The following is a 25,833-nucleotide window of genomic DNA, read 5'->3' on the forward strand; positions in this document are numbered from 1 at the left end:
CTTGGCGGGCGGCCTCGCGCCGCGGCCGTTAGCCGGGGGGTGGGCGGGGGGCGCCGCGCGCCGCCATCTTGTCGTGGGGCGGCGGGGGCGGCGGGAGCGGCGGTTTCAAAGCCGGGGGCGGTGTCGGGCCCGGGCCCGCTGTGCGGCTGGGGAGAGGCCGCGGGCGGGCGGGCGTCATGCCAGGTTGCGTGTCGGGGCAACATAGTTGAATAGGCTTGAGAAGCCGTGGTACTGCTCTCAGCCCAAGTCCTCTCCGGAGTTGATCTTCTGGAAAAATGAGGAGAGTGGCGTTTTGTGAACGAGAGGCTTGCACCGAAGCAGGTGGGGTAGCAAACCCAAGAAAGCTCAGCCGATGTCTAAAATAAAAACCCTTTGGAGAATAGTCACCCACTGAGACAAAAAAATGCTGAACTGTAAATAGGGTGAGATATGTTTGCTTATTTTACTTTTGCCTAAAGTCCACTAGGTAACGAGTTAAGTAACTGGTTACTTCGTTCCCTGAGTAAACTACCTAAACTGAATCCATCTTGCAGACCCTGTTACTGAAAAATCGTTCTCTTTTGTATTACTGTAAGGGAGGTTTAAAAGATGGTTTGGGTATTTGTAACTGATTTGCTGGAATGTATATTTGTACTTCCTAATAATGGAAATTTCCTCCAAATTTTCAATTATTTGTCATGAACCAAAGGTTTTCCCAGAAGTCCTTTACCTTCAGAATAGAAATAAATTCTGTATCTTGTTAAAAAGAGGAAAGACAGTTAAGCACAATCCCCAGAGACTTCACAGGTCAGATACTTTGGGACAGGGATGGATATTTAATTAAAAGTAAGGCAGGGGATGATTAGCTGAGATAAAACATTCTAAGCATATATTAATCAGACAGTTGTAAACAGCATTCAGAAATGCGAAAAGAAGTAGTTAATTGCGGACATTAGGAACTTTAAAGTATTTGAAGTCTGTATGTGTTTGGGCTTTAAAAAAAAAGTTTCCGATTACCTCAGGTGATTACCTCATTATTTAGTAAGGACAGATGACACACGACCAAATGACAGTAGGTCAAATAGGTAGAACCCATGCTAAAGAAAGGTCATTTGTGGCTTTCTAAGGGGAAAACAAAACAACAAAGCAAACAAACGAACAAAAAAACCCCACTCACACACCAAAAAAAAACCAAACAGCAAATCAAATAGGTAAGCACTAGGGGTCAGTCTTACTCCAGATCTGAATCTTCCCAGTGATTAAAAAGCAGCTGTTTATTAACAAAATAATGGATTGTCTTTGTCTTTACAATTGTGTCAAAGATTATGGGATATATGAGCTGTATCTGAAGACTAGATTGCAGCAGAAGGAGAAAATTTAAAATCATTTATGCAGGTGGCAGACTTTTTTTCCTAACATATTGTACATATACATTTGTGTATATTTAAAACAGATACCAGCTTTTTAAATGGGAGTAGCTTGTATTTTGTATTAACTTTTAAAACATAGGATCTGGCCTAATCCCTCTTCTACTCCTAGAGAGCAGGAAAATTATTCTATATGGTGAAGTACAATAGTAATATAGAATCTTAGATGTTAACTTTTTTCAAAAAGGTTTTATTTTATGTTGGAGAAATAGTCACTGTGCAAAAACACTTTAACCAACAGCAAATCCCCAGTGAATTGGCTTTCTCGTAAGATTGTGTTTTCTAAGGAAATGCAATTTGAAATCATCTTTCTATTTAAGATGTCTTTGCTGGACAATTAACTTCATCTAACTTTTTTCCATTATAGGAGTCTGTAGAGAAGAGAATGGGAACAGGAAGAGAAGGGCAGGTAAAGCTTTGTGGTTCTTGTAATTCTTAAACCCCAGGGCTTTTACTTTAAGTTAAACTAATAATGCTAACAATTATTTTTTATTCACATATGTTTGGCATTTGTGCCTACCTGCGTCTCCGATCTACAGATGAGTGTTTTCCCTGGCAAATACTTTGCAGTCCTTTAGGATGGATTTCATCCAGGTTGTGAGATTTATTTCTTCCAGTCTGCTAAAACATTTCTGTTAGGCTTTGTATTTCTGGGTAGAAATAGATGTCAGGCTTCTGTTACAACAAATTGAAGTCTGACCCGGTTAGACATTTCAGGGTAAATATGCCACAGGGATCCAGATTCCCAGTATCATAATTGGTATTTCATGTGTAGGGGTAGAACACACTAAAGTAGGATCACAAATGTTGGCCGTTTAGACTTTGCTCCACATAGAGTATAACAGGCTCCCTGTGATACTTGTTCAACTGGTTAAGGTGTTTGCTGACAGCTTTTACAGAGCCTTAGCTGCACTAATAAGCCTTAGTGGTCCCTGACCAGCTTCACCTGGGACCTCTAGCCTCACCCCTTGCTGATGGACCCAGGAGCACCATTTCAGCTTAGCCCTAGGCCTTCAGTCCTTTTCTGAGTTAACTCTCCAGGCTTAGCAAGGGCCAGCTTCTTCCTGTGGAACAGATGCAACAACTGACTGGAAGGGTAAGGATCTCACCAGCAGCACAGGGCCCGGAGGTCATGGCCAGTGGGTTTTACAGTTCTATCTGAAAAGGAAAGATGAAACTCAGAACCTTGGATGATGCTCTAGGCTCTGGGAGGGAAGTGTGCTCTAGTAATTCAAGATTTTTTCCTTGTCCTTTGAAATAGTAACCTAATCTGGTATGCTATGGTCTATGTTTGGTTATCTCTCTCTACTTATGTCCTACTGTTCTAGATCCTTTCCTTTGTCAGCCCTATTGTGTGAGCAAATACACATTTCCACAGGGTAAGCCAAACCTGTCTGCATGCCAGTTACTAGATGGTAAGTTTTAGATGCAGGTCACTGGGTAAAAAAATGGGTGAAAAAGGGAAGTTGTTGCTATCCTATTTAGTAGGTGTTCAAAGGCTTTTATAACCGATGCATCTTGTTGGTTCCAGTTTCCATATAATATTTCATCCATATTTGAGCCATCATTATGAAGTAGTAATTAGAGGTTTATAATATGTTAAACAAAGGCTCAGACTTGCATATTAAACATTTGTGACAGAAATGTCTTCTGTATGTCTCGGAATTTGTGGTGTGTGGATCTTTTAATAGTAGGTAGTCTGAAAATTTCAGAAGCTATCTCATCTGCATATATAACAAGCAGGAGGTACTAGAAGTGGAAGACTTACAGTCTCATATATGGAGGACTTTCATCAGAAGTGGAAGACTTACTCGTATATGACCTGGTTTTTATAGTAAAATTACATTAATTAATGCATCTGAGCAGTAAAACAAAAAACCTGTGAACAGTTACTCATAGACTTATAAAGACTGTAGTGACATGACCATCTTCTTTCATAATTTACTTAGAATTAATGCAGCAATTCAAGCAGAAGTGTATGTGTGTTTTCTGTTTAGGTTTTCCATTTCTGTTTTAAACTGTCTTTCCATTTATTGCCCCAAGTTCACAAACATTCTCTAATCTACTTACATGTTCCATATGGTTCTCACAAGCCCCACATTTGTATAATACACACTTAAATTATGGTTTGTGACAGCCTTTCTTTGTCTTCTTTTCTGCAGGTGATCTCTAGATCAATTAGAAGAAAGAAAGAAAGAAAGAAAGAAAGAAAGAAAGAAAGAAAGAAAGAAAGAAAGAAAGAAAGAAAGAAAGAAAGAAAGAAAGAAAGAAAGAAAGAAAGAAAGAAAGAAAGAAAGAAAGAAAGAAAGAAAGAAAGAAAGAAAGAAAGAAAGAAAGAAAGAAAGAAAGAAAGAAAGGAAGGAAGGAAGGAAGGAAGGAAGGAAGGAAGGAAGGAAGGAAGGAAGGAAGGAAGGAAGGAAGGAAGGAAGGAAGGAAGGAAGGAAGGAAGGAAGGAAGGAAGGAAGGAAGGAAGGAAGGAAGGAAGGAAGGAAGGAAGGAAGGAAGGAAGGAAGGAAGGAAGGAAGGAAGGAGACATAACTGAAAAGTTCTGGCATTATCTGCTGAAATTCTGTTTTTGTAACCAGTTGGGTTTTTTGAGTAGAGGAACTAGTGAACTTGAGTCACCTATGACTTTATGTTCTGTGGTTGCATTTTCTTGTACATGAGATCTGATTGAAGCTTTTACAGTGTTTGAAGTATTGTCTGACAAGCTCTGTTGGGGCTCAGAATACTTCACCAGTGATAAATTATATCCTGCTAAAACACCATCTAGTTCCAAAGCCTCAAATTGTTTTTTTTCTTCTAACCCCCCAAAATAAATAGCTACTTGGAAATATCTCATTGGTTTATTACTCTCCCAAGTGTACCTGAAGATCTGTGCTCCTCTGCTCTGACTGTCTCAAGTGTGTCCAACTGTGCATTCAGATCTCATGTGTCCTCTGCTGTTAAGCAGAAAAAATGTTACCATCCATTTTGTAGAGAGATAACACAGGTAAGATATTACCTATAAAAGTACCTTTTAAACCTTTTGTGTTTTACTTAATTTTCTTTCTATTTTCACTCAGGTTTTTTATTTCTCTGAGGAACAAGGTGCTAGGAAATTGTTCTAACCCTTTGTATTCTCTGATTGTCCTAGTAAGCTTGTAAATGTTATTAAAAAGTCCCTAAGTCCCTACACTTTTTTTATCAAACTGATGACCATGCAGAGAAGATAGAACTATATTAACTGAATTAAACTAAGTGTGAGTATGTATTATCAGATACCAGACAATTGACCATTGAAAGTCTTTATGCCCTAGTTATAAAAAATAATTCAGTCACAGGCAGCAGCATCTCGGATACTAATGCCAGTGAAGGAAGAAGCATACTTAGTCATTCCTGTGCACAAGGCCCTGTTTTTGAGCTTTTCTTATTAATGTTCTGTCTGGGCGAAACTTCTCTGCGTGCCCTGCTTAGCATGTCCCAGTAACTGTTACCATCGTTTTCCTTCGTGGTCTTTCCCATCTCCTACACCTTATTTCTTAGTCGGTCTTCATTTCCTCTCCTGGAGAGAAAAATCTTTCTGCCTCCAGAGACTTAGAGTCCCCCCTTTTCTTCCAGTGATTAAAGGGTTTAGTTTCTCTATCCCAAGATCTTCTCTTTTTACGGCTTCTCACTCCTCCCTACTGCCTGCAGGCATTCTTCTTTGCCCGGATCTTTCTCCTCTTGGAGTGTATTTTTACCAGTGATTTATCTCTTTTTGCGCTCACCAAGGACTTCCCTTTTTCCTTTTGCCCTGCCCTTACCTGACACCAGCCAGGAGGTGAGATGGGAAAGCTGCCTTATCTGCATGGTGTAAAAGGCAACTTTATGTCCCTCTGACAGGCTGCAAACCAGTGTGAGCTGAGGTGGGGCCCTCGGCCTGCTCCATGGGGTCTGTTGTACTGGCTGCAGTGACACATCAGAGGGGTGTTGAGCAGCTTTCAGCTTCTCTTACCTGTTCTTTCTCCCTTTTCCTCTTCTCCACCTCTCTGACTTCACCCTATTTTGCCTTCTCCTTCCGTTTTCTCTGCTAGACTTGTTTAAACGTGTCCACTAACCATTTTCTTATGTAACACTTTACTGAAGCATTCTTCTTTAAACATCCCATTATCTTAATAGCTTGCCTTCTTTGTGTCCTGTTTTATGCCATTTCTGTGCTTTTATTTATTTTTACATGTCTTGAAGGGAGGGAGAGGCTTGCAGATGAAAAACAAACAAACAACAACAAAAACAAACAAAACCCCCTAACCTGTAACAATATATTTTTTCTGCTGACACCTTTCCAATGCCTATGGTGCACCTGAAAGGAACTGACCAGTCTCTTTGGACAAGGCAGGTGGACCGGACCCTGAGCACCTCTTCCCGGGCTTGGCTGTGCTCAGGGGTGCCTCTTAGCTGAAATAACTGCTCTATTTCAGCAGAGCAGCAAAACTTGATCAAGGTTTTCTTCATCACTTCATTGGTCTATCTGGACTTAGAGAGGATTGCCAAAATTACATAGCTCGTGAAAGGTGCCAACAGCGTCCTCTCTGATGACCTCTGCTGTCCTTTGGCCGCCCAAGAAGGCAACATGATTTAATCTGCAGACGATCTCTGTAAGCAGATCCTCAGCAACGTCTGTGCTTCCGCCTGTACGGCTGGCCCCGGGAATTTGTAGCATCCAGCTGCTGGCATCTTCTGGCGGAAGCTCAACCACTTGAAGAGAAGGGGAGGGAAAAAAATAATCCCGATCAGGATATTCGCACATGCTGTTCTCTGCCTCCTCGCCTGGGTGTTCTGCTGAAGGATTGGGACATCTGCACAGAAGGCAGAGCGGCGGCGGCTGGATCTTACCCTGCCCGGGGCTGAAGGTCCCCCAGCGCTATGAGAGTTTGAGTGCATGCAGGAACAGGATCGCACTACTCGAAGCGTACACAGCCTTGATTGAAATTCAAGCCTGATGGCCTCTGGCATAAACAAGGTTCATCAGCCCGGGTCTCACAGTGGATCTAAAGCCGCTCGCAGCGGCTCGGCAGAGGAATGCAGCCTGGAAATGCACGTGAAAATGTGCAAGAAGATTGCACAGCTCACTAAGGTAAGTCTCTCTGTTGCAGCCTTCCACGGAGGTGAAGCTGCCCTGGCCGGGGGCGGCGGGGCTGGCTCGGAGCTGCCTCTGATGGCCCCGATCTGAGAGGAGAGAAGGGAAAGCGGTCCCCTCTTGTAAGGCAGCTCCTGAAAACGTCGATGTGCACAAACTTCCTTTCAAACAGTTCTCCCGCGGGTGCTACAGACCAGCCTTAGACATTTGGTTGCCTTTGTGGCTGACGATCGACGTCTCGCACGTAACTGCTCTAATTAGCGTCCAACAATAGCGAGAACAGCTCGAGCTCTGCGAAGACACAGGGTGGTTTGTCTGTGTGCTGCTCGGAGGGATTGACGGGTCTGCTTTTTTCCCGAATTACGAAGGCGGCAATTCGTTTGAGCTTTAGAGTTTTTCGAGTAATATTGTTGCAAAGATGCAGCTGAACTGTGGTACAATATTACTTGTGCGTAAGTAGAAATACCTTAAATGACCTTCGCGAAAGATAGGAGCTGGAAGAGACAGTAAAAGTAAAAAGTGGCTTCATCCTGGCTCAAACTAGGACACTGAGCTACACTACAAGATGTTTTTATCATTTTCCACACCATGTTAAGAGAAAAACTTTAGGAGGTGACAGTTATCCTTTAAGCTAATTTTATGCTGCATCTTTGTCAGTGAGAAAAAGCTGTTTCTTAGTCCTGTTTACTAATCCAGCTTTTACATATTCTGTAACCACTCCAATTGGTAAAGACATTTTAGCAATAGAAAAACACTGACAATTTAAAAATACTGACGAAAAAATACAGGTCAAGCAATAGGAAATCAGTAAGAAGTTCAGGTTAGAATGGCTTACTAGTTACAGTGCCATTATTTTCATTTAATGATGATTGTATGTAATAATGTAGATTGTGTATGAATACATACACAAGTGCTACCTATATTTACATAAATACTTGCTATATTATACTTACTGTGCTATATCAATACTTACTTTACCAGTGTTTTGATTGTATGTTTGTATAGTAGTATTTGCACACAAACTGATCCTTACTTTTTGCCCTTGATTGCACACATTGCTCTTCGAGGTATGTTTTCATTCTGTAGTAATTTGAAGGAAAACTATCCGAATAAACGTCTTTTTTTTATTATTATTCTTTTGAACACGAATATGTTTGAGCAATGGAGTCTGTGAAAATTTTAGAGGAAAGCACTTTCTTTTTATTTATAGCATTCCTGTTGCCTCAACCACAGTGAAATGTCATGAAAGATTATAATAAATTAGATTAAGATGTCTGAAGTTGTTCCCTTTTTTGGTTCTCACTTGCTATCTTTGATCAATTTTGCACACTAAGTAAAATTTATTTATAAGTATCACAGTATTACCTTTTATAATAGAAAAACAATAGCTGGGTCTCTGTTAGTTGATGGCTGATACTTACAGGAGTTGAGGAATCACTAGCTTCATCTTTCTGGATGATCCATTTCTCAACAGCACACTTAGAGCTTATGCAGAGAAACACTTGTTCAAAATGTTCAACTCTCAAGCTAAACTTGTTTTCTGTAGAGATCTCTGTGCCTTCCTTTTTATATGAAGTGTTTTGTTTTGGTTTTTTTAAGTCTCTCTCTAATGTCAAATTTTAAGAAAAAATATCTCATTCCTTTCTGAAGACCGTCAAGTTACTTTTTAAAGCTTCTCTTTGCATTGGGGAAGAAAATTCTGCTATTTTAAGCAGCAAAAGGGGGAAAAATCAGCTCTGCAAAGGATCATGGCAAAATTTTATTGCAGTGTTTTTTTAGGTGCTTTTGCTAAATTTCTGCTGTTAAAATGTGGGTGGGGTTGTTGCATTAAGGGGAAAAGTAATTTGGCAGAAAATAAACCGCCTTGCATTCTGACTTGTCCTGAGTTATCAGAAGAGCAGGGGGCAGCTGGGCTGAGATTCTGAGTGATGCCCAACTTGGCATTAATAGTCTGGTCACACCCAATGCCTTTCAGGATTACAGATGCACTACTAAGAATACACTGTCCGTCCAGCAGTGTCCTGTGAACTCTCACAGCCACACTCAGGAATTTGGTCACGTTCAAGAACTCTCAGGGCCAGATTAATGAGCAGTGTAATTTATTGAAGCAACAGATGCACAAATTCTTTTCATTTGCTGATGATAAATTCACTGTCTGCAAAGCACGTGCCAATTTATTAATACAGCTGGGTTACACACATGGGGAACTAAAATGATTCTGTAGAGATTCCGGAGTTCCGTGAGGATGCACTCGGGATAACCGAGCGTTCAAATCTTACCCAAAGATGTCCTTATGGGAAAGAAGAGATCTTCAGCCCATTGATGGGTCCCAGAGGTCAGGGGAATGGGGTCATCCCTGCGATGGTGTCTTCCCTAGCATCTGTACCCTCTCAGACGATTTTATAGTATTTTACCTTACAGGTGGAGCTTGAGTGACTCTAGTTGTGCAGACCTTTATTGTGTCTGGTGCACAATTCTCTCACTTCATGTTTAAAGGTTTAGACTAGAGAAAACTCAGTGCACAAGCTTGGTGAGGGGTGGTTGCACCTTAGGATGCTGGTAACTTTGGGATGGAAGTGTGTTTTGGTATTACAATGATATTATAATGAGCAAAGTTCACTCTGTGGACAGCATTTTTGTCAAAAGGTGACAGGTTGTTGGCCCATGGTATTAAACATGCAGCTGATTTGTTCCACAGTACCTTTGAATCCTGTTGTTGCCACAGAGTGTGGCCACAGTATCTCCACTCTGTTCCACCCTACATGCAATTTCTCTTAGAGTTAGCAAACCAAGTTTCCCTGATGTTGCCAACATCTAGGATTGCCTAGGGAATTGCCATGGTACAAACTCATTGTACATTAGCTGCATTCCACCTTGCCTCAATGCTGTACCTTTAAAGTGTGAATGTAAGTTTCATTTCTGTTACCTCCAGCAATTCTTCCACAGGAGTGCTGTCTTTACTTTTAATGGAATTTCCCCTCTGGATACTTTTCAGTATCTGAAATAAAGATGATTTATACCTGAAGTTCAAAAATGTACTTCTGAAAAGCAAATATTTGTCTTGGAATATAGCCTATAAGAACATTTTTTTCTCTTTAATAGCATATTTGTAAGCCCAGTCAGTCTCCCTGTTCTGGTGAGCCTTCCCTGTTTCCCCAATATTAAGGTGGCCTTTGCATTTCAAGGCAGAAGTGGCCACAGATCTTTGATTACTATTAGTCATCTGCCTGCTCACATTTGAAGTACACTAATGAAAGTATGGCAGGGTTTTATTGTTAATTGTACAGTTTAGGTTTTTATTTTAAAGCTTCAGCTTACAGTTCTAAGATATTATGTGGGACAAGCAGGTTTTGTTTGAGATGTGTGTGTGTATATATGGGTATAGTAAAAAGTACAAATTAAAATTTTTTGTTCCCAGGGATGTAAGTTAAAAGTTTAAAAGCCCTGGTGAGTTTGGATGAGTGCTGTCCAGGCGTTCTGAATTTTGACCTTAAAATCAGATAACATTGCAGTTATTTCCAGATGGGCTATGCTTTGGTTTGTGAACTTACAGAAATTAAAACAAACATTCTGCTTAGAAATTGAATTTTCTGGTTGTAGTTGTAATTCCCATATACAAATCACACATTTAGTTGATAGGTACCTTTCTTGAATACTAGTGCATTCAAATTAACAGATGCTTGAAGATAGTGTATTTTTATGATTCTGGTAGAATGCATGACTTTGAACCAGTAATTAAGTTTAGGCTTCTCCATCAGACATTGGACACTTGACAGGATTTTTTGTCTTTTCCAGTTCTTTGTACTTCTGATCTCTTTAGCAGTAACATGGAGTTTAAAATGCATGGTGACTTTCATAAACCACTTCAGGTGCCTTGCAGCCTCAAGCACTTTTCTGACATTGGCTGTTACAGGATTTTCCTGTGCTAATGGTTTCTCAGGACAGACCTTTTAACTTGAGATAGGATGAGGAATGCAAATGAACTCTTGAAGAGTAGTGCTGATGAGAATAGATCAACTTTCACCAAAGAGGCAGTTCAGACAGGGCTGGCATGAACTTGATACACTGCAAGATATCCAGGTTATTCTGGCTTCTTTTCAGACCTCTGCCAGTGAAGCTCCAACCAAGCCTGCTGTACTGGACTGCAGTTCTGGAACTAAACCTAATATGAATAACTAGGATAGTGACATTACCTGGTGATTAGAGAGCTACTGAGGCCACAAAATGGTTCTGTTTCCTTAAGAGTAAAAATCCTGGATACCAGTGGAGGAATGAAAATAGGAACATTATTTAATAAGCTAAAGAGGTAAATCAGCCAGATAAGCAAAACCCACTTTCAATAGTTATTTAAGGAAAGATGTCTGAATTTTGCACAGAAGTGTATGAGATACGGGCTCATATTTAGTTCTACTAGCTTCACTATGGCTGATGAAATTTAGAGAAGAATTAGCAAGGGGCACTATATGTGTGTGAGGGCATAGAATGTTAACACCACTCCGATGTTCTGTAGCATGGCCACATATTAGATCTTGTAAACTTTCCTGGTTTATTTGCCATTAAAAAAAAAAAAAAAAAAAAAAAGGCTGATAGGTTTAGGAATAAAATATTAACAAATTTGAATGGCTTACTGTGGAAGCATTTATCAGCTGTGAAACTGTAATACACACTTGTCTCCTTATTTTTCTAGTTTAAATATGTTGCCTTTTTCACACAGTTTAAGCTCAGTTTATTGACCTTATTTACTGTGATGTGTTAACAGTTCTCAGTAACCAGTGCTTACAGTGGCTTAGCTGATGTGCAGTTAGTCATTATGCTACCAGAGCTCTCCTGAGTGCTTGAGGCTTTTTGATCTCAGTTCTCTAGAGAGGTATTCAGTATTCTACAGAAATGAAACAAAAAGGAACAGCATAAAAACTAGGATCATGCTTTTGAAGCAACAATGTTTTTCCTTTGGGCAAGGAATATAAAAACTGCTTTCTGTGTGGGCAAAGAGAGAGAACCTTTTTGTTATGCGTGTTAACCTTTCAGCTATGCATATCCCCATGTACTTTACTTGCTGATGTATTTGTTTTCATTATTTTAATGTATAATTTTCTGTTAGGATTTCAAAGCTAGCATTGGTTTTGCCTACCAGCTGACAAAAATGCACAGACTAAGATTTCTTAACTTGTCATCACTACGTTTTTCCTCACAGAACTAAAAGGGAACTCCTGGATCATAAAATCCATGTGCATCCACATCATATAATTGTCTTGATTACCTAGCCAAAAGCAGTATTAAAGCCACTCTTTCTGTTAGGAAGTAATCCAGAGACTTATTATTTGGAGGGCTAGAAACTGTAATTTAAATTAGTTTGAGGTATAAGAACTATATCTATGTATCGTAATTACCTTCTTACCATACAGATTTGTCACCAACTATACAAAGTTTGCAGAAAAAACTGACAGCCTTAGCAACTGACAACTCAAAGCTACTTTATAAGGGAAACTACATGCTAAATTCAAGTTACCTTTTCAAGGAACTCTAGTTAATGTTTATGTACAAAATGTTATGCATTTTATTAACATGCTTGTTACATTCAATAGGTAGTAAGATATGTAGTGTTCTATTAATTGCACAAAAGAAAATTGCCAGGCTATAATATTTTCGTGTTCTGTAATTTCATTATGGGTAATGTAAAAAAGTACCCTTTTCAGGGACACTATAACTATACTTCTAATATTTTCTTTAACCAGTACATAGATGCCAATGTTTTACAATTTAGAAATTATACCCAAGTTAGAAGTCAGTGCCAGTTCTGCCAACAAGACATTCTCATGTAAATATTCTAAACCTGTGTGTTTAGGCTTGTGAGCACTTCAGTGTTGTGTACTGTGTATAAAATACTTTTTCCGTAAAGTATCCTGTTGTATTTTCACCAAAGTCACATCTTCCTTAGGTAAATGAGTGTTTATGTTTTATTCAAACAGCTATTACACTGAGAACTACCTCTGTTGCCAGCTCTACAGTCAGATCTTAAATACATTAGCTGTCACACTGTAGCAATTCCCTTGTTTTTCCTGCTTGTGCACAACCAGACTGTCTGCATGTGTTGCTGAAGACCACTTAAGCTGTGATTTAGTAGGAACAAATAGGCATGTGAGTTTTTCTTCCTTGTGCTTTAAGTCATATGAATGTAGTTAGTCCAGTACCAAGCCTCAGTTAATTAATCCTGCCTCCCAGTGGGGTACAGTAGCTCAAGCTCAGCAGTTGCTGATTCAGACTTGGCATTTTACTGTATGTATATTCACTTGTTTTCCAAAGGGCTTGGAGGCAAAAGAACGCGTAACCCTGCTACTAAGGAAGTATTGCCTTTATTTAATTATAGGGATTTTTCAATTAGAAGTGTTTTGTTTTTTTTTCTTAAATTAATTACTTCAGTGAAGTTAATCTGAAGTAAGATTGTACTTCTTTTATGTAGTTGTCATTCAGAACTTTGTACGACTTGGCCTTTAGGCACTTAAACACAGTTTTAGCTAGAAAAGGACTTCAGAGAAGTCTTCTGTTTTAATTATCTTTGAAAGCTACAGCGTTTGGTTGTGACTATGCACTGATATTTAGAGGTTATATAAGAGCTACTTTTTAGGTGTAAATTTGAGAATACAGTTGAATATTTTGGGGTTTTTTAATTTAGGAATAGACAACTATTAGAATTTTATAACAGGGCTGTTATCTGATGATAAACAGTGGTTAAATTTTTTTGGTTTTTTGATCACCGGTGCAATCTCAGGAGGTGTTCAGCATATGCTCAATATACATAAAAAGAATGTCTTCCTGAAATGGGAACATGAATAGTGGTTGTATTCAGTCTAGCTCCATTTTACTGTTATGAGTATTTGGTAAAAATTGCATGGATACATGAGTAATAGTATAGTAGTATGATGTGTGTGCCCTTTTACTATATAATACTATGTTGATTCTGGTTTCTGTAATACTAATTTGAAAGGGAGGAGAGAAACTGAACAAAAATTTACTTTTAAAAAACACTGTATGCTGAGGTTCATCTAAGCCAGTAACTCTGATGATGCCCAGAGTTACAGGAACATGGCATGCCTCTAGTGCACTTACATAAAGTATTGTCCCTGCTTCCAGTGATTGGTGTCAGTTCCAGTCATGGCCAAAGTATCATAGTACTTACTAGCCCTGATTGACTTTTTCTTCAATAAATTTTTCCAATCACTTCTTGAATGTATGTGACCTTTTAGCAGTACACACACCTGTGACAGGACATCTGTATTTAGTGGAATAAGACATTATATACTCTTTGTTGTTTGTTTTAACCTGTCATCTCCTAGATGTTTTGTAGCTCATATATATAAAAAGGTGATGAGTGATCATTTGATATTTACTTTCTCCATTATACTTTTGAATGGAGGGGTGGCATGGATGAGGTTCAGTTTGAGATACTTCAATTTAGCATTCTTCATATGTACTGGATGTCCAAGCTGGAGTGTAATCCATAGAGCCTAGAGAGTAATTTAGTAGACAAACCACTAGGGATCGAACTCAGCTTTATGAAATATCTAAAATTAATGTAATCTGACATTTGGGCATAATCTGTCTAGTTCCAGAAGAGCATCATTATCTTGCAAAACCTGTGGCATACTTGTCGACTCCTGCGTGGATATTGCAGGTGCCTATGGCATCTTAAATGGCACCAGATCTCTGAGATTAGGCAAGTGAGTTAGGACCTCAGTGTCTACTTTAGTGAGCTAAATGGCTCTGGTTTTTGTCACCTTTACTGACTGGTTTTCTGTTGAGGGACTGTAATGGGAGTCTACAGAAATGGCACACCAGTGAACACCTGAATCCCAGTATTTTAATCTCTTACAAAGTTACCTCATGTTTCCTTCTTATCTGTGTCTCTTTCAGAGCTGAAAGTCATCCTTTATTGTGTTACTACTTGGATGGAAGCTTTATCATGATTGGTTATTCATGTTGCTTTTCCATACACCTTTTTTCAGTTCACCCTGCTTAAGGGGAGGCGAATCATAACCTCATGCTGTATACAGGGTTTGGTTAAATCTTACAGTTATGGATGTGATACAGAGAGTTTTTTCATTTGTTCTGCATTTGTTGCTTAGGAGTCACATTATCTAGTTGTCTGACTGCTGTCTTCATAATACGTTTTATAGCTCCAAGATTTCTTTCCAGACCAATTCAGATTCTGTCAATGCAAGTAGAAAATTTAGATTTGCTCCTTTAAAGTACGTTAGAGTACATTATCTCATCTTTGTTTACACTGAACTTTATCTGTCTTTTTACCACTGTTTTTGAGGTTCTTCTGCAACTCCTATAATCAAATATCACTTTTGATACTAATTTATTATTCAAAATTGTAATGGATTTATCCAGTAGGATAGCTTCTAGTACAACATTCTAGAGACTTTTAGTTACCTCTATTCTGAAAACTGACTATTCTCTCTGAGTAGAAAATATATTTAGTCATAACAAGTAAAAATATGAACTGCATATTGTTAGGATGAGAAAATTGTAAAGCAAGTGATATCTCTGCAGCTTCTAGAATACTGCGCTTTTCTTTTTTAAAAGTATATATATAGTAAGCTGGGAACAAAAAACAACTCTTTTGTTGAGATAGTAGATGCAGAGTAGATGCATGTGAAACTTTCACATGTATTCCCACTTGAATTTGCTTACAGCAGGAAAGAAATTAAATTTTGTTGCCTGCAGTAGTAGAAACTAGTATTATTAATTCATGGGTACCTGAGGGGCTTGATGTCTTCTTAATTAGCAACGTATGTAGAACATATAAATAAATCTTTTACATTTTAAAAATTCCTCTATCACAATTTAACCTGAAAACTACAGGAGAGTAAGAATTGGATCCAAATGCTTTAGTTTAGAATAGGAAGAAACAGACCTCATTTTATCTGTACTTATCACAAATCTACATCAAAGGCAAAACTTGTAATCAACATTGTGTTTTAAATAAGTTATGATATTTGTCTCCACAAAAAGATGTATTTGGTTGTGCAAAATCTCTTTCACCCTGGGCTGTAGTTAAATGAATGATTTTACAGTTTATATTTGCGAGATTTCAAAATTCTACTGTATTTAAAAAAAAAAGTCCAGGTAGTGCTCACTGTATAAATGTTTGTTTACTGCATTTTAAAATTGGACAATGTTACTTTATCATCAGCTGTAACTGGACTTTAAAAGATATTTTGGAACAATAAAGTTTCAGATAAATACCCAGAATCATGATTTTAAAGAAAACAACCCTTTGAAAGCACTGAACATATGTCTGCAATTTTAGACTCCTTAAAGACCTTTGAAAATCTGGGGTGTAATGAAACATTTTTTTAAAAATTGACTGTTAATTGTTTGTTCTGGTTAATGTGATGTATTAGCTCATATTTTTGAAGCATATTAGAGATAAAACTTCTGGGATATAAACCTACCAAGCTCTCCTGTAAGTTTTAGACATGTAACAAAAATCAGACAGCTAAATTATCTGTGAATTACATGGAAATCTGGCTCTTTTTATTTCTTCTGTTGACACAGAATTGTTGACTTAACTTCTGTACTAAAAATTCACCTGGACTACAATGACCTTAGAACAGACAGGGCATAGATATAAATGTGGGTTGTGTCAAACAAATCTTCTGTTTCTTGTAGGTTACGTATTTAAAACAGCCTCATAAGATGGAGTTGAACTCTGTAAAAGCCTAAGATTTGTGGGGATATGTGAGATCTTAAGGAGTTATGAGAGCATTTCACTGAGACAGAGATTGTAGAAGATGAACAGAAATGACTGTGAAATTTAAAAAAAAAGGCCTTTCTACTTGTTTACGTATGTGTGTGTGTTGATTTACATTGATTTATCAAAGAATAAGCATAATTCCTTTAAAGTGTTTTCATCTAGTTCTCAGTTTTTTAATAAGCAGAAATTTCACCTAATTTAACTTCCAGTGAAAAATAGTAATCTCTGACAGTGTTTGAATACAGCTTAACCTGATAAATACCTTAAGGATGAATTTGATTCACCTCAGGGAAAAGAAAGAAATAAAAATGTATTTCACAAAAATGTCATGCTGGCTGAAAAGAGCTTGTTTCTCCAAAATCCTGCCATTTTCCAGGTACTGTAATTTCCTATTATTTTCCTTGTTCTATAGGTGATACATGCCCTGAACACCAAGAACGATGAACAGGAGGCTAGTATACAGGCTCTGAGAGAGGCTCATGAAGAAGAAATTCAGCACATTCTTGCTGAGACAAGGGAAACAATTCTCCAGTGTAAAAGCAAAGTTGAAGAAGAGCAATTGCTGAGAAAACGTATTCAGGTCCTTGAATTTGCAGTAGAACAACACAAGAGACTAAAAGAAGAAGCCTTGGCAGAGTTAATATTGTGCAAGAAGCAGGTGGAAGAGAGAGAGCCAAGAACAGAAATGAAACAAGCACAGACGGTCCTTTCTACAGACACGGTAGATACCAATGCAGACTTTGAAAACAAGCTTCTACATTTAAATCAGCAGTCTGATGGACTGCTAAATGAATGCAAGGCATCTAGAAGAGAACATTTAGATAAAAAAGATGCAAAATACAGCATGGAAGGGCAAGCTCTAATAAATGAGATGGAAAACCTGAAGAGTGAGAACCAGAGAGCAACTGAAGAATATACTCACAGAACAAGCAAACTGCAAACCTCTTACGAGAGCGGAAAAGAGACTTTGAGAAAGGCTATGCAGCAATCTGTGATAGAGACAAAGAAGAATTGTCAGGAAAGAGAAACGGAGCAAAGGAAGAGTTCAGAAGCTGAGGAAAGTTTTTTGCTGCAGCAGGTAAAGAAACTGGAGGCAGACTTAGAGGAGAAAAGCCAGAAGATAAATGAAAGGAAGAAGCATTCCCAGAAGCTGAAGGAGAGAATACAGGTAGAGTATGAGACTGTGATCCCTGTCTGTACCTATAAAAAGATAAATTATAAATTATTCAAAATTCAGGGGAGGAAGGCTCTTTTACATATTCAGATATTCAGATATTTAGATATTGGTCATATGCTTTTTAAGCACTAAAGCAGTTTTAGAGGCTTAGAAGGGAAATAGGAGATACAGTGCTGAGAGTTTTAAAGAGTTAAGATTATTAGTAACTCATTAGGATAACTCTTTGAACTCTAGACTTTGTATTCCCTGGAGGATGAGTGAGGTAAAATTTGTCTGTTGACTGAACAGAGCTTTACCTTTCCTCCCTCGAAATGTAAAGAGAACATCAAGCAGGCATTAATGCTTGAGTATTTACAGAGTACATTCTCCTTTTCCCTTGTGGTTTCCAACAGCTCAGTGCATGGATAGGAGCAAGGTTAGAAAAGAGACCTGAGCTGGCATGTTAGGAATCAAGTGCTTTGTGTTATGTGACTCTTCCAACAGGGGCTTGTACCAAGTGACATTTAATGAAATATCCTTTACACCTGTGAAGTTTTGTGTGCTGAGACATGAGACTTTCACCAGTAGTTCTCACCTCACACTTTACCTATCTAACCTAGCTGGTGTGTATCTCATACATTTGCAGCACAGCTCTGTAGCCCCTTTCTCCTTAATTGCATCATGTGTCAGATGCAGCTTCAGATGTTGGCACATCATGGGCAATGTGACAACCAGCTGGTTTTGATACGTAAGGTCAGGATGTGGGAGAGACTCTGAACTGCACTGAAGCCAAAGCACCTAGCCATGCTCTGTGCTAAACTGTTAAACTTCTTTTTAATACGTTGTCCTTTCAATGACATAAACTCACCTACCAGACCTGTCCCCAGCCCTATGACAGCAATCTTATGTATTAGATAAGAAAACATCTTGAAGGTCATGAAATTGTCAGAGTTGGAAGGTACCTCTAGAGATCATCCAGTCCAACTCCCCTGCTAAAGTAGGATCCCCTGGAGCACATTACTCAGGACTGCTTCCAGGCATGTCTTGAATATCTCCAGAGAAGGGGACTCCTCACCCTCTCTGGGCAGCCTGTTCCAGTGCTCTCTCACCCTCACAAATAAATAAAAAAGTTTTTCTTCATGTTTAAATGGAACTTCCTATGTTCTAGTCATAGAAATTTCAGAATAACAACAACTGTTTCCTGATGGGAAAGATTTATTTCCTTTAGAATCAGAAAACCCCAGAATCCTGTAGAGAGCAGAAGGTCATTGCATTCAGCTGTTTTCCTCCAAGAAGAATATCTGCCCTCACATCTTGTCTATCAGTACCATTTTGCTGATGGCGCAGCATTCTGCACTCTCTGCCTTGAGGATATTCTTTGAGGGAGTTCAGCCTTCAATACATCACTGCCTTTTTGTTTCACAACATCAGAGGGTGAATTGAATACACTTTCCCCAACATTACTCAGATTTCATTCTGTCAGTGTATAGATATGTAGCAGAACAACCTCTAACTTCTGCAGAAAAGTGGAGAAGATATAATGAATTGGAAAGATAAGCCATTTCTTTTACATTGAGTCAGGGAAATCTATAATACCTGTTTCGATAAGAAAACATGTCTTGGCTCTGTAGAAGTTGGAAGCTATAGAGGGGAAGAAGGAAAATTAAGATCCAAATTTCTTGTGGGTACTTGAAGTAAAATTCAGGACGAATGAAGAATGGAGACATGAAAATTTATGCACATGGTTTACTGTTCTGATTTATTGTGTAAGAAATGAAGTACTTTAGAAATAAATAATGTATAACACTATAGGAACTAGAAATAAGAAGGTGGTGTCATTAGCAATTAGATTTCTAGTTCACTATCATCTGCATAAAACAAATACTTTCTGAGGGACATATGTTCAACTTATACATTTCAGATCCTCTAAGTCTATGGAATGAGGCTGATTTACACACCACTGAAGCACATTACCTTGAATCTTTAAAAAGAGTGCATCAGACTAGGATAAATCTGAAAGAAAAATAGTTAGGCACAATGTTAATTTGTTCCTCTCCAGTTCAAATTTAAACAGAAGTTTCTCCTTTCTGAACTGGCTATTTCTTATGCCACCATTTTTTTGAGAATGCTGTGGAAAATGGCAGACTGCAAAACAGAAACGTTTATTTAGTCAGCAATAGCTCTGATCATTGGTAAAAACTAGCAAGCAAATATTTTCTAAGTCTTGAAAGATAAAAGGACTGATGTTAAAACATAGTGAGTTTTCTGTTTTCTCCTTGCTGTATGCCAAGAGATTTGAGATCTTTAGATGAAAAGCATCACATTAGTGCACATTTATTAATATTACTGTGGAAGAGAGAACACAAAGGGTGACAAGTGATTAGGTCTGACCTGTTCAGTCTAGTTTTGGAATAATTTTGTCATACACCGGAGCTAAAAGGAACAAGCTTACCTTTAAGTTTTCAATTCCAGAGAGTGTTAAATACAAATTGGGTTTAACCCATGAAGTTTTACTCAAGATTCGTAATGAACAAATGACAATTTTGTGTAAATGAATATTTCAGTATTATGTTAGACATCTAGAAACTGGCACTAGAACCTCCAGAAATAGAGCATTAACTGTAGTTCAAAATTTGCCTTTCGTTATGGACAGACAATTCTCAGCAAAGTCTGTAGGAGCTGATTTTTCTGGTTTTAGGCATCTGTATTATGGATTACGTTACAAACTATTGTACTTCAGCAACTAGGAAAAGAACCAAACTAATATTCCTTAGCTTTTAGCATAAGTTGTCATGAAATTAATGGAAGTATATCCTGTTCCAAGTTTAGGATAGTCTCAGACATCTTTTAGATAGCAACACTTGTGGCTCCACATTACAAATATTCTGGCACAGAGGCAGTTTAAGGGTATAGAAAAGCAAAAATGCATTTAAACCAGCTCTGTGGATGAAAGATTTATATTATGGAACTGCACCAAGAGTGAAAATGACCATTTATTTCAGATGATGAAAAAAGAACATATGTAATAATTGTAGAAGTAATGCATATTTTAGTATTTGGAAGCGTATCTTAAAGAAACATAACAAGAAATTCTGGTATCAAAAGATGTAGTTCAAAAAAAGAAAAAAAGATGTAAGTATAGTCAAAGAGAAATGCACTTCAAGAGAATGAAATCCTGCAAAAAGCAGATAAGATGCTCATTAATGTAATTCTGAAGATTTCCCTTGTTAGGAGTCACTAATATTGGAAATTCCACAAGTTATTTATGCTATTTGAAATGTAAAGTTTTTATACCACAGAACATGTGGAAACTATATTGAATTCCTAAAGCAAAGTTGTTAATATAGTAGGTGAACTGAAACATTAGATAGTACAGCTGCAGCAAATGGTTTCTATCAAACAGCCAGTACAAGAGCAGGTCTAAAAACGTCCAGGAGCTTCAAGGGATGGTTTGCTTTCAAATATTCAAAGACATAGAATCATTAAGGTTGGAAGGGACCATCATCAAGTTCCATTGAAGACCATCAAGTTCCAGCCCCCCTACCATGAGCAGGGAACCTTACCACTAGATCAGCTTGCTCAAAACCTCATCCAACCTGGCCTTAAACACGTCCAGGGAGGGGGCTTCCACAACCTCCCTGGGCAACCTATTACAGCACCTTATTACCCTGATGAGGAAGAATTTCTTCCTAATGTCTAACCTAAATCTCTCCTCTTTCAGTTTAAAACCATTACCCCTTGTCCTATCACTACCTTCTCTGATGAAAAGCTCCTCCCTGGCTTTCCTGTAGGTCCCCTTCAAATACTGGAAGGCTGCTCTAAGGTCTCTGGAGCCTTCTCTTCTCTAGGCTGAACAGCCCCAACTCTCTCAGCCTGTCTTCCTAGCAGAGGTGGTCCAGGCCTTTGATCATCTTGATGGCCCTTCTCTGGACCCTCTCCAACAGGTCTGTATCTTTCTTGTGCTGAGGGCCCCAGAACTGTACACAGTATTCCAGGTGGGGTCTGACCAGAGCAGAGTAGAGGGGCAGAATCACCTCCCTGGCCCTGCTGGCCACACTCCTTTTGATGCAGCCCAGGATGCAGTTGGCTCTCTGGGCTGCAAGCACACACAATGTATGGCACATATGGTATGCCAGAAGCGCTGAGATCAGTGTAATTCTTCTTTTAAGATTAATAGCTTTTGGGTTGTTCTACACCAGTCAATCCTGTAAGATTCCCAGATCTCTGACCTCATCCCATGGAACACTAATGTTCATAACCTGAAGTACATGAGTTGCTGCAATGACAGCGAAGAAACTATTGGCATCCTTGAGCTACATCAGGGCAGAGTGTTCAACCACTTCCATAACCAAAACCTTAATGAGAACAAGGTCCAAGGCAAATTTTCTCTGTTGAGGTCAAGTTGGAATACTGTTTGTTTGGGTTTTGTTTTGGTTGTTTTTTTTCATCTACTAAAAAAAAAATAATTTAAAAAATGCCACCACAAAAAAACCCAACCCAAACCAAAAAACACCAAAAACCCACAAAAAAAACCCCACCAAAATGAAAAAAGCTATGCAGAAGTAATACCAGGAATATACCCAGTACAGTGAGGAATGTATGCATCCTGTCAGTTCCTCTGCACAGTGTCTCCACTTAAACAATTGTCCAGCCCTGAATCTTTTTTGTGTTTTTAGTTCTCCTAAAATACTGTTACACTAACATTCTGGAAAATCAGACCTGGCATCAGACACATAACAAAAACCCATTGTCCTATGTACTTTTTCACCAAACTAAGTTTGTCTTTGAGGAAGCTAGCATGGCTGGAAGTGAGTCACACACCCAAGCTCAAACCAGAACAGCAAAAAGTCCCCATCCGTTGACCTCAGAAGAGGCATGCAACCCTGAACTACAGTTCTACATTATTACTTAAAATGAAGCCAGTATTTTTCAGTGGAATATATCCACCTAAATAGTATATTCACTATGAAATAGACTACTGTGACCCCAGAATTCTGTCTTGGTTTTGTCCTATTATATAGCTAATGTGTTTTATAGACTATGGAAACTAGCTATTTAAAAAGAGAGTATGAATAAAAGACCTAGGGAACTTGCTTTGTAAAGGCAAGCATCAGACCCATAAGGAAAAGATATGTCTGAAGGAGTAGCTGTTAAATGGGCTGGAAGATCTTGTAATGAAGCATACAAAGGAAATCAAGCCAGTCTAAAACTTCATGGAAGCAGAAAGAAAAAATAGAGAAGGTAGGAATGTTCTTCTATTTATAGACACTCTTAATTCATCTGGGTTTAATCTTATTGGTCACAGTGACATCATTTGAATTATCCTCACTGAAGGTACTTTGAATTAACATAAAATGTAAGGATTTTCTTGCTATGATCTTACAAAGAAAAAAAAAAGTAAAACTGATGTATTTCTGTGAAAAGCTCCACATGCAGGAAGATTAATTTATCCTTGATGTGATAAATTGCCTTCTTAGCAGCACTTATCCTTGCGTGCTTTGCATGTGGCTGTTGGAGTTATTAATATAAGGTCCTTCCTGGAGAAAAGTGTTTTGTGGGTGTATTCCAAATTCTGACTTAAATTTCCATGGATTGCTACTGGGAAATACTCAAATGCATTTATTTAATCAAAATTTTGCAATTTTTAGGTAGAGGATCTAGTTCTGCAGGGTGTTGGTACATGGATTAAGAGTGCAGGTTTTACCAATGAAATGACAACTAGTTACAAACAAATAGATGCATATATATGTCCTTATTTAACTTTAGTCAGAAAGAATTCTTATCTACTTGTGGATCCAGACAGATTACCTGAGCAATACCTTCTCTCAATGTGTTTTAAACAGCCAAGCTGAAATTTTTGCTGTCAGTATGCATGAGCAATGACTTACTTAAGAGATTATTCACAGAATTTCATTTTTGTGAGAACAGCTCTCTGTGGCTGAATCCTTGGCTTCAGGAAATCTGTGATCTGTAATGTTTCTGTGCAGTAAGAACCTAAATGTGAGCTGAAATCTATTCAAATGGAGGAAAACCTTGAAACAAGTGTTTTGTTTTATGCACATGCTTTAATGCTTAGTGAAGCTTATAACTCAGTGCATGCCCAAGTGGTTTGCCAAATTTGGGCATAAACTAAGGAGGAATTTAGTTTCTGTCTCCTAATGCATTTATGTGTTTGTCAGAAATCTTCTAGACCAAAAAAAAATGATTAGAGCATTTTGTAGAATTGAACAATCAGACTACTGGTCAAGTATTCTTTAGACTCTTTGTGGTGCTAAGAATGTACTTTATCCATTTTTCCATGTTTTAATCCTGCTATACCTTTCCAAGTTCAACATTTACATGGGAATAATCAAACTGCTTGCTGAGTAGTTGTGAGGTCATAAAAAGCTTGCAGCTCCTATCACTCAATGTTGAGCTTTACAGTATCTTCTAGATTTTTGAGACTAGGAATTGTGTTAAGTGCTCATCAGAGGAATTAATTTCTGCCTATGAAACTACTGGAGCTTATACATTTATGCAAGTGCATTTCTCAAAAAGGAGCCTGTGTGAGTAAATTATTTTATCTGATTGTGAAAGTGCTCATATTTGATCAGGATGTGGAGATGCAATGCTTCAAGGTACACTGTTACGCTATTGAGTATAAACCTTATGAAGAGGACTTTGCCTTTTGTATAGTGTATTCTTTTATGTGAATAAGTTTGTACAGACATACTTAAAACGATGCCAGGCTGAAGCTCTTCAGGTGAGGCAGATCAAACATAAATACAAAACACTTCAGTAAAAAAAAGGCATACTAGTAGTCATTAATGGCTTATAGGCAATAAATATTATTGCTTATAACCATCTCTTCATAGAGGTTCCTATTAATTAAAAAAAAAACCAACTTGAGTTAGTAAAACTTAAATAAAATTACAATATTTGTCATTACCAATGCTATTTATATCCTCTGATGCAATTAAGGCCTATAACAGCTGCTTGACAAGTATCATATTACTTTTCCAGATAGAAAAATTAAGATATAGAAAATTAAGTCAGTTGGTAGAGATGCAGTGGGAATGGCACAAACATCTGTTCTTCAGGTTTTAATAAAAGAAATCATTATATCCTCTCCTTTTCTTACAGGAAAAAGTAAAGCTAATTTTGTCCATGCAATATTAATATCTCTGTGCTTGATTCCATCATTTCATCGCAAACTAACATTTATTCTGTTTTTAAACTGAAATGCTAATGTATTCTTCTTTATTTAACAATGAGTTGCAAGGAATACATTACTTTTGCCTGTGCTAATATCATGCCATTCTCCCTGTGATTATCACTTTCTTAGTTTTTAGGTACTTTTTCCATTATCTTGAATTCTTAAGTCATTGTGCCACAAAAATGAGGGCAGGGAGAGCTGTGAGAATGGACTGTACATGATGCGGAGGCGTTAAATTGCTATTTTTCCTGTTTCCTCTGTAGTGGCTGAAAATATGGTAGGATATTTTTTTGACTCAGCAAATTGGCATAAATAAGAGCAAGCACACTAATAGGCTTGTAACATATATCACTACAGGGCGTTTCTAGAAGTTGCACATTCAGTCTTTTTACAGGAAATTATTGCTCACATATGCTACAAATCATTGCTACAGGCATTTGATCACTGTCTTGCAACTGGCATTATCATTGATTTTTCAAAAGCTATTTCTAGCAATAAGGTGATTATATTGTCTTCAAGTTTGGGTTTTGTTGTTGTTTGTTTGGGTTTTTTACTTCCTCATTGGGATTTTCTTTATGGATGCTATAAGATAGTGTTTCTGTTGATTCCCTTTTCTCCTAATTGTCCAGTAATTAGTCATCTGATTATTTATGGTCAATGTATATTTATGTTTTTTCAGATCTTGTGGGTGACTCTTGCATACTTAATTATTTTTGAACACTAACACCACTTAAGGCAAAACAGCCTGACTCTTCATGCTGTACAGTTTTCCACCTCAGGGAAGCTTTCAGTAGGAGATTAGGATTATGTGAGCTGTATTATCAAACACTAGTATTAGAAAGAACCAAACCAAACTATTAACATTTCTTTGGTTGAATAATGCATTAGTGACATTAAAAGACAATAGCATGTATTCCTGTGCAAAATGCTCTATTATCTAGGTTAATGTAGAAGAAATGTTTTCTTTCTTTCTTTCTTTCTTTCTTTCTTTCTTTCTTTCTTTCTTTCTTTCTTTCTTTCTTTCTTTCTTTCTTTCTTTCTTTCTTTCTTTCTTTCTTTCTTTCTTTCTTTCTTTCTTTCTTTCTTTCTTTCTTTCTTTCTTTCTTTCTTTCTTTCTTTCTTTCTTTCTTTCTTTCTTTCTTTCTTTCTTTCTTTCTTTCTTCTCTTTCTCTCTCTCTTTCTCTCTTTCTTTCTCTCTCTTTCTCTCTTTCTCTC

At 37.9% G+C, this 25,833-nt stretch overlaps 1 protein-coding gene across 1 annotated transcript in view; it reads left to right on the top strand.

Moving 5' to 3' along the window:
- Positions 1-16,803, top strand: part of LCORL (ligand dependent nuclear receptor corepressor like) — a 120,234-nt gene extending 103,431 nt beyond the window's left edge. The window contains exons 8-9 of the mRNA XM_051619992.1: positions 1,774-1,815; positions 16,680-16,803. Coding sequence (XP_051475952.1) covers positions 1,774-1,815; positions 16,680-16,711 — 74 coding nt within the window. The 3' untranslated portion in view covers positions 16,712-16,803. The remainder of the gene's footprint in view (positions 1-1,773; positions 1,816-16,679) is intronic.
- Positions 16,804-25,833: the final 9,030 nt, after the last annotated feature.

This window comes from Apus apus, chromosome 4, assembly GCF_020740795.1.
Source record: "Apus apus isolate bApuApu2 chromosome 4, bApuApu2.pri.cur, whole genome shotgun sequence".
Lineage (NCBI taxonomy): Eukaryota > Metazoa > Chordata > Aves > Apodiformes > Apodidae > Apus > Apus apus.